The 9188-nt window shown below is 31.2% G+C and overlaps 2 protein-coding genes across 2 annotated transcripts in view; one reads left to right on the forward strand and one right to left on the reverse strand.

The window, feature by feature from the left end:
* Positions 179 to 2219, reverse strand: LOC107620230. The gene is made up of 3 exons (XM_016322424.1): positions 986 to 2219; positions 427 to 531; positions 179 to 336 (listed from the first exon to the last, which is right to left on the reverse strand). Exons 1-3 carry the CDS (start codon positions 2217 to 2219, stop codon positions 179 to 181), a joined length of 1497 nt encoding a protein of 498 aa, XP_016177910.1.
* LOC107624008 (probable pectate lyase 5) overlaps positions 7233 to 9188 on the forward strand; it is a 2854-nt gene continuing 898 nt past the window's right edge. Inside the window, exons 1-3 of the mRNA XM_016326436.2 lie at positions 7233 to 7481; positions 7740 to 8483; positions 8785 to 8923. Coding sequence (XP_016181922.1) covers positions 7375 to 7481; positions 7740 to 8483; positions 8785 to 8923 — 990 coding nt within the window. The 5' untranslated portion in view covers positions 7233 to 7374. The remainder of the gene's footprint in view (positions 7482 to 7739; positions 8484 to 8784; positions 8924 to 9188) is intronic.

Here is a 9188-nt window from a genome sequence, read left to right on the forward strand (position 1 = left end):
TAAAATTAGAATAATATTTAAAAAATTAAAATGTAAGTCTCTACAAACATTAATAATCTAATATCAAGTCTTAAACATAACTAATAATCTAAAAAAAGATAATAAACTAGTTTCTAGTATAAAATATGTTCTCAATTTAAATCAACAAGAACAAGTGAAAGAAAACACAATCATTAAATCAAATCCAAGGAGTGAGCTCAAAGTCGGCATCAACATCTTTATAGGATAAATTTGGAGCTTGATCAACATTTACCTCATTTTGATTTGCATCCATATCTTTCATAGCATTGTTACTCGGTCCATCATTATCTTGGTCATCTACCAAATTTAATTGATCTACATTTGTGTATTTTTCACAAATCAATATCAAGAATAATTCATAATAGCAACTGACAATTAAAATATTCAAGCAATTGAAGAATTTACCAAGATCATCCAAAGTTGGTTGAATGGACATATTTGCTAAATCATTTCGTAGAGCATCAACTTCTTCAAGGGTTAAAAATAGCAGTGAATCTTTCAATATCCAATCTGAATGGTCATCAAATACATCAAGACAAATTGGATCATAGCTTTGCTTTCTCATTAGCTTCATATGTTATCAAGTTATGTAATTATTAAATTAAAGATTAAATTTTAATGAACAACACTTTTTAAAATTAGATAAATAGTTATAGAAGATACCTTTGTTGTAGCCTCAAGTTATAATGAACGAAAACAAGATCATTAAGCTTTTGATGTTCTAACTTCTAACCGATTCCTCTTCTTTGTGTGGATGTGTTAAAAAAATACTCCAATTTCGCTCACAATCCAAAGAACTACAAGTTTGACTTAAAATACGAATGACTAACTTTTGTAAATTTGGTGCTCCAGTTCCATAAGATTTTTACCATTGGTCTTAAAATAAAAAAAGGCAATGCATTACAATTAGCTTTTTTAAATAAATAAACTAATAAAGAAAGATAAAACTAAATAAAATATTTACCTGACATCACTGTGCTTCGTTCACGCAGTGCATATTTTCTTCCAAAATCATCTTCAGCATTCTTATATATTCTCATCTCACTTGTCAACTTAGAATTCAATTCTAGATCACCATATGCATATTTCTCAATTACATCTAGTAGGCCAGAAGTGATTTGCTTATGTTTTTTAAATTCATCAGCATTGAATCGAAAAGCAGGATTTAACCAATAGCCAGCAGCATGAAGATTTTTTTTAAGTTGTGAATCCCAACGAATATCCAAAATCTTCAAGTAAGGCTCCACAATCTTCTTTCTTAGTTGAAACCTCTTCACCATCTCTTCTCTAGCCTTATAAAAAGCTTGATAAAGAAAACCCATTGCAGCTTTATCTTCACTATCCACAATACGGATCACATGAACAAGTGGCGCAGTAATCTTGACAATATCCGTACATTGATTCCAAAACTTAGAGTCTAAAACTTGATCCACAAATGTTTTAGCTTTAGCTTCTTTGGAGTAGGTTGAGATTGTCCATTCTTTAGAAATTACCATAGTTCTTAATGCATCTTTTTGAGCCAGAATACTCTGCAAAGCTATGAAATTGGTAGCAAAGCGAGTTGGAGCTGGACGAAGTATTTCTCGCCCACCAGTAAACTTCCTCATCAGATACAATGGATGACAATGATTATATATGTATTTAGTAATTTTTGAAGCATGTAAAACTATCTCACTTACTTCATCCAACTTTCTAATATCTTGCAACATCAAATTAATACAATACGCAGCACAAAGAGACCAATACAACTTAGGAAATTCAGCTTCTAACAACCTTCCAGCAGCAACATAATTTGCAGCATTGTCCGTCACTATATGAACAACATTTTCAAGACCGACAAAGTTGACAACATCCCTAAAAAGCTTAAATAACAAATCAGCAGTCTTGGAGGCATGAGAAGTATCAACAAACTTTAGGAAGATAGTTTCTTTAGGACAATAAACCAAGAAGTTAATTAAAGTGCGCCTACAACGATCAGTCCATCCATCAACTATGATAGTACATCCAGTTTGCTTCCAAATTTCACGATACCGTTCAATCATCTTTTTCACATTCTCCACCAACTTACTCAAGAAATACCCACGAACTCTACTAAAATTTGGACCTTTATACCCTGCACCCATGTTTGTAATAGCATCAATAATTGGTTGGTAATATGCTGAATTAACTGCATTAAATGGCACAGAAACATCAACCATCCACTTTGCAACGACAATGTCACATTTTCTGCAATTTCTTTACTTTGCAATACACTTTTTATAGTTGGTTGGGCTCCAGGTGTTGTTGAAGATGGAAAAAAAAGTCTCTATTCTAGTAGTTTTTCCCCTTTCCTAGTTGCAGGTGGTGGCAACCTTGTCCTTGAATGTTGTTGTTGTTGTTGCTGTCGTGCTTCAAGTTCTTCCATTCTATCAAATTCTCTTTCAACTTCATCACATGCTCCATAACTTTCTGCATAATTTTCTTGAACTTTCCTTTTCTTATTTAGAAATTCTTCAATATTTTGCCCAAATTGAAGAGTAACAGTAGGTGGAACCTTTTGCACTTCTCAACATCTCCTCCTTTTCCAGCCAAGTGATACTTAAATCGATTAATCCTACCTTCCCTAATAAGTTTGTCATAATATATGCACATCATAGTAATTTTTTCTGTTTTTTTTCACAATTTGTTTACAATGACCCCAAGCAGAATCAGTCTTTCCTCTATTATTATAAACTCTTTTAGTGGTAGGATCTGGGGTAGGAGTCGCTAATAATGCTTGTTCTTGAGATGGTGGCGTTTCTGATTGTGTTTGAGATGAAGACATTTTTGAAATTCTAGCAAAAGAAACTAAAAATATTTTTAGCAACAAAAGATTTACTTTAAGTCAGTTTTTAAGCAACACAACAACCACCACCATTCCACCAAAGTTCACTGATTCAACAAACAGCAACTTTAAACAAACCAGTAACAAACAACAATAGCTCTAAAAAACACAGTAAATACAACAGCAGCAACCAACAACAACTCTATACCAACACAGCAACCAGCAATAAACAACCCTAAAAAACTAAATATAACAGTAGCAATCACCAAATTCAAGAACAATTCTAACTAAAATTCGCCCAGATTAAACAACTACTCTAAAAAATCAAATACAACAGTAATATCCACCAGATTCCATAACAATACTAACTAAAATACGCTTAGGTTCAACAACTCTAAAAATCAAATACAAGAGCAACTGACCCGAGGGAGCAGAGGCACTGAGGTAGAGATGCTTCTTGATGAACGCTTTTTGAGCTTTCTGACGACCACCACTACCACCCAACTGACCCGAGGGAGCAGAGGCAGAGACGCTTCTTGATGAACGCTTTCTGCCGTTTCTAACGACCACTACTACCACCCAACTAACCCGAGGGAGCAGAGACAGAGATGCTTCTTGATGAACGCTTTCTGCCGCTGACGAGGTGAGGCCAAGACTGAGAGTGACGACGAGGTGAGGCCGAGACTAAGAGTGACGACGAACTGATGAGGTGAAGGGAGAGACAACGGAGTGACGGACTACCGAGTGTAGAGCTCGAACGACGGAGAGCAGACGAAGAGACGAGGTTGGCTGAGGGGTTTCTGCGGTTATATTGGAACTCAGAGTCTCAGAGTCTCAGATGCCATTAGGGGCAATGGGCGGGAAGGGGGGATTAGGCATTAGGGTTTCACTTTCAACGAAAGAGGGGAGGGGGGGGAGCAACTGAATGTGGAACGACGCCGTTTCAACATGTTTAAAAAAAATTTTCACCATCCGGACCGGATCAATTCAACCGGTTGAGTCACCGGTTTTTATTAAAATCTGTCGAGTCAAATCGGGTTCTACCGGATTTACTGTATGGCCGGTTCAACGAATAATTTGGTCTAACTAAGTGACCGAATGACAGAATTTCAAGTCGAGTCAGATTTGATAACTATGATAGTAGAAAATTAGGAGTGAAAAAAATTTCACTTAATATATATATGTTTTAGATATTTATAGTTAATAAATAGAAAACAAAAAATAATTGCTATGTGCTGAGTAGATAATTTTTTTTTTATTTCAATTAGACAAACTAAATGATTATGACTTTAAGTTAGTAGATGATTTTCTTTTCGTAAATGAATAAGTCAAACGTTTTCGTCAATATAATAAATTTTATTATTACATATATGTATTATTAAAATACATTCACATTGAAAGTATTATGAAACCATACACATGTCTATTCATACTTTGTAATTGGGAGATTGATGAAGAAATTGCAATTACAGATCATGACAGTGCACTAGATCAAAGGTAGTTAGAAGAAGTTGAAGAGTGTAAGAAGAAATGAAAGTACGGGTCATAATAGTGTATTGGATATAGAGTAAGCTAAAAAATAAAGTTAGCAGCTCAACAGGATGACAGTTAGTTTGTTAGAAAGTATATGATTTTAAACTATATTGTGTGTATATTAAAATTAACCACTAAAATTACTTATCAGTATAAAATACATGTTAAAATATAAATATACATTAAAAGTAAATTAAACTACATAAATATTTATACATAAATATATTGATAACTGATTTTAATAATTAATTTTAGTATACAAATAATATTTTTTAATTTTAAAAATAACACCTAACAGTGTTTAGGTATATATAATAGAAACTCAATAATAGAAATTATTTTTAATATAGAAATAAAAATAATATTTTAGTTGAATATTAATATTTAAAATATATTACAATATTATAGATGTATAAAAAATGTGTCTAATAAACATTTTACGTGTTAATCAAAATGATGATACGTATCCAATACGTACACTAAGTATTACAACAAACACCCTATGTATTGCAGTATATACTTTATGTGTTAATTTTTTACCTACATAATTTATCCACTTATAATTACACTAAATAATTTCATTTTCAAAAACACTAATATTTTTTTTATATATAAAAAAAAAAGTCTAGGGGCCAACAATTTTATCAAATTCTGGCCACCATGTAACTATCAAAGAAAAGTGAGTCATTAGATGAAATCTCACATTAATTTCACACCATTAAAAACCTCACTAATAATTATTTAATGGCTATAAATCCCAAATGTTGCTGGTCCTAGCATTCCTCATAAAAAAAATTACCCGCTCAATAACTAAATTTTCATTTCTGATCAATAATAGAATACTATAACTTACTTTCTCTTTTCTCTCTGCTCTCTCTCCCTTACTTTCCTTTTCTCATTTTTTCATTTCTAAGCCTGATACCTTTTAGAAGGTACGATATTATATTAGAATTAAACAAGTCTAATTTAACTCTATACGTTAGCTTAAAGAAGAGAATTTGTTTTCATACACTTACAAACACCACAGAGACTATATTTTTAATAAATATAAAAATACACACCTCTAATGTTCAACGATAAAATTAAAAAAAATAATAATATCACTTTTATTTTTAATAATATTATTATTTATATGATTTTTTTACATTATATTTTTTTATGAATTTATAGAAAAAAGAAGTGATATTATCAAAATAGAAATAACATTATCATCTTTCATAAAATCATCTCATAATAGTCATTAAAATTAAAGTTGTCAAGTAAACATACAAATTCAAACAAAGTTATATAAAAATAGAATCCATAAATATGCACACATATTCTGGTCCAAGCTAAGGATTAAATTGAAGAAAAAAATAAAGTGAGCATAAGGAAAAGGAACAGGAGTATGCAGAAATAGAGAGATGGATATTGGTTTGGGAAGGGAATGGCATGCCATAAATGATGTTTGTATGATGTGTGGAAAGTAGTTACCTACTTCAACGGCCACAGCGACATCAGATGCAGATTTGCGTTGAATCTCACTCATGTGGGCTCTTCTTATCGCCTATAACTGAATTTGTTTTTACTATGCGTATTCTAATTCTACATACTAAATATTAATATATTTATTAAGATAAAAATTAAAAAGATTAGTAATAATATTTCCAATACGTATCGTTATGATACATAGTAGTTAAAACTCTGTTTTTATATTATTAACTTATACTTTTATGGCTTAATTACTCTGTTGGTTTCTATGAAATTTTTAATTAGGTTTCTATTTTTTTTCTTTTAATTGAGTCCTTGCACCAAATTTTATTTTTGATTGGATCTCTATACCCTTTTTTTCTTTTATTTGGGTCCTCGCATCAATTTTTTTTCTTAATTGGGTCCCTATATAATTAAACCAATTTCTATTAAGAAGGACCTAATTAAAAAAAAAATTGGTGTAGAGACCCAATTAAAAGAAAAAAAAAATATAGGAACCAAATTGAAAATTTTGTAAAACTATAGAAACCAACAGGATAATTAAACCTACTTTTATTATTATAAAATTAATATAAATTACGCTAAAGTTAGATTCTTATTTGTATGATAATGAAATTATAAAAGTCAATAGTGTGTTTAAAAATATTTGATTTGGTACGTTTAGTTTCTATAAATATACATGTAAGTAATTTTAGTTTTCATTAATTAAAAAAGTCAAATAACTACTATAAATAATAAATGTGAATCAAATTAATTGACTCATATTTGTTATTTACATAAATATTTTTAATTCATTAAAAGTGTACATGGAAATACCAAATAGTAGCAACACTAGTGGCCCGGTGGCACCACTTTACACAAATCAAATTACCGACAAAGATTTCTCATCTTAGCAAGTGTCGGCGCACAGTTAATTTCTGATTAGAACTTTGTTACAACATTTAATCCTCCAAACACCCTTTTAGATAAGTTGATTCTGATTTCTCAATAATGGATAATAAGCAGCAGCACTTTTAACAATAAAAAATATTATATGGACAAATTATTTTCTAACTGAATTTAACTAATTTTTTTTCTTATGTATTTTCATCTTTCTTTTTCAATTAATTTTGATTGTGTTGACAAAATAACTAGACTAAAATAACCTCATTGTTTAACAATTCTGGTTAGTATTTAAATAATGGATCTAGAATACCACTTGATATAAATTAACAAAGTTTAGTTTCCAAATACAGACAATAATTAAGGGAGTTTGCTTAAATGATTACCAAATTCTTATAGTTCCATATAATGTGTAATTACCTTAAATCACGGGATACTGAATGCTCTTTCTCTACAAATTAATTATTTTATTATTAGTGACGGTTTTCATCATATAGCTTATTCCCTATATATACTCCAAGTTTTTTCCCTCACATTACTTCATCAAGAAAACTATTTCATCACATTCCTTCACTATCATAATTCATATACACTGCTCATCACAAAAAAAAAGAAAAAAAAAATCATATACACTATATTATATTCCAGCATAACTAGCTAGCAATATGGCAATTCCATTACCATTTATGTTACTTCTACTATTCCTAGCACCTTCCATTATTTCTTCATCCCCAATTCAAGACCCTGAATTAGTAGTAGAAGAAGTGCACAGGTAATATATAAGAACCAACACATTTTCTTTCAATTAGCAAATGCACTTTATTATCCCTTCAATTGCTTTTTAAATAATAGAATTTGAAATTAATTTGGGTTTGTCGAGTGGTTAACTCAACTCGTCCACTTAAGTAAATATTGGGGTTCAAATTCTGTCTTGTATATGTAACAATTCATTAAGCATCTTAAATGGAGTTCAGATCCGTCACGAATTAGTGAATGACAGCTAATTGAACTTGTTTTGCTTTGAATGAAGGAGCATTAACAATGCATCGGCAAGGAGGAACTTGGGATTTCTTTCTTGTGGGAATGGCAACCCGATCGACGATTGTTGGAGGTGTGATCCGAATTGGGAGAAGAACCGGAAGCGGCTGGCAGACTGTGCCATCGGATTCGGCAAGCACGCCATCGGAGGAAGAGACGGCAAAATATACGTGGTGACGGACCCCGGCGACCACCCTGTTAGCCCAAAGCCAGGGACACTAAGATATGGTGTGATTCAAGAAGAGCCATTGTGGATTGTGTTCAAGCGTGACATGGTAATTAAGCTTAAACAAGAGCTAATGATGAATTCTTTCAAGACCATTGATGGAAGAGGAGTTAGTGTCCACATTGCTGGTGGACCCTGCATCACAATTCAATATGTTTCAAACATTATAATCCATGGAATTAACATTCATGATTGTAAGCAAGGTGGGAATGCCTATGTTAGAGACTCTCCTTCACATTACGGCTGGAGGACTCTTTCCGACGGCGACGGCGTCTCCATCTTTGGTGGCAGCCATGTTTGGGTGGACCATTGCTCGCTGTCGAATTGTCGCGACGGATTAATCGACGCCATTCATGGATCTACTGCCATTACCATCTCCAATAACTATTTGACTCACCATAACAAGGTTATGCTTTTGGGACATAGTGATACTTTCACTCAAGATAAGAATATGCAAGTTACCATTGCCTTTAACCATTTTGGAGAAGGCCTAGTTCAGAGGATGCCAAGGTATGTGTCAATTATTTGGACCACAAGATAGATGCATCATTACTATTGTTCCCGTTTATTTCTTCGAAAATATTTGGTAACAAAAAAATATTAGTAAAAAATAATTAAATTTTTTTATAATAATTAATAAATAATAAATAAAAAAATTTTTATTATTTTTTTTGTCTTTTTAATATTACTATTATTTATTATTTATTAAATGTAAAAAGTTAAAATTTATTGTATTAATAAATATTAAATACGATAAATTTTGATTATTTTTTATTAATTTTTTTATTGTCAAATATTTTTGTATTTGTAGATGTAGGTATGGGTATTTCCATGTTGTGAACAATGACTATACTCATTGGCAAATGTATGCCATTGGAGGAAGTGCTGCACCAACTATCAACAGCCAAGGCAATAGATTTCTTGCTCCTAATGACAATACCTTCAAAGAGGTAAAAGTTATACAGAGTATAATTTTATTATTTTTTTTATAAATTATAATTTCTTAGGATAATACTAAGATGAACTAAATTGAAGTTGGTGCATTGTGCACTAGGGTAATTTTATTTAATTGTATAAATTAAAATCATAATAAATGCTATTCTTTTATAGTCCGTATCTACATGCCTTAAAGTGTTTGGATTTAATTAGATTCATTAAATCTTAAGAACAATATTCTTTAAAGTGTTTGGATTTAAATTCATTAAATGCTATGTA

Source organism: Arachis ipaensis, chromosome B10 (assembly GCF_000816755.2).
Source record: "Arachis ipaensis cultivar K30076 chromosome B10, Araip1.1, whole genome shotgun sequence".
Taxonomy (NCBI): domain Eukaryota; kingdom Viridiplantae; phylum Streptophyta; class Magnoliopsida; order Fabales; family Fabaceae; genus Arachis; species Arachis ipaensis.

Excerpts from the sequence above, each read along its gene's own strand:
- LOC107620230 (XM_016322424.1), bottom strand. The coding sequence starts at position 2,219 with ATGGTTGATGTTTCTGTGCCATTTAATGCAGTTAATTCAGCATATTAC. Across the intron at positions 532-985 it reads ACGAAGCACAGTGATGTCAG|ATTGGATATTGAAAGATTCA; the intron begins GTAAATATTTTA and ends ATGACCATTCAG. Across the intron at positions 337-426 it reads ACCAACTTTGGATGATCTTG|ATCAATTAAATTTGGTAGAT; the intron begins GTAAATTCTTCA and ends ACACAAATGTAG.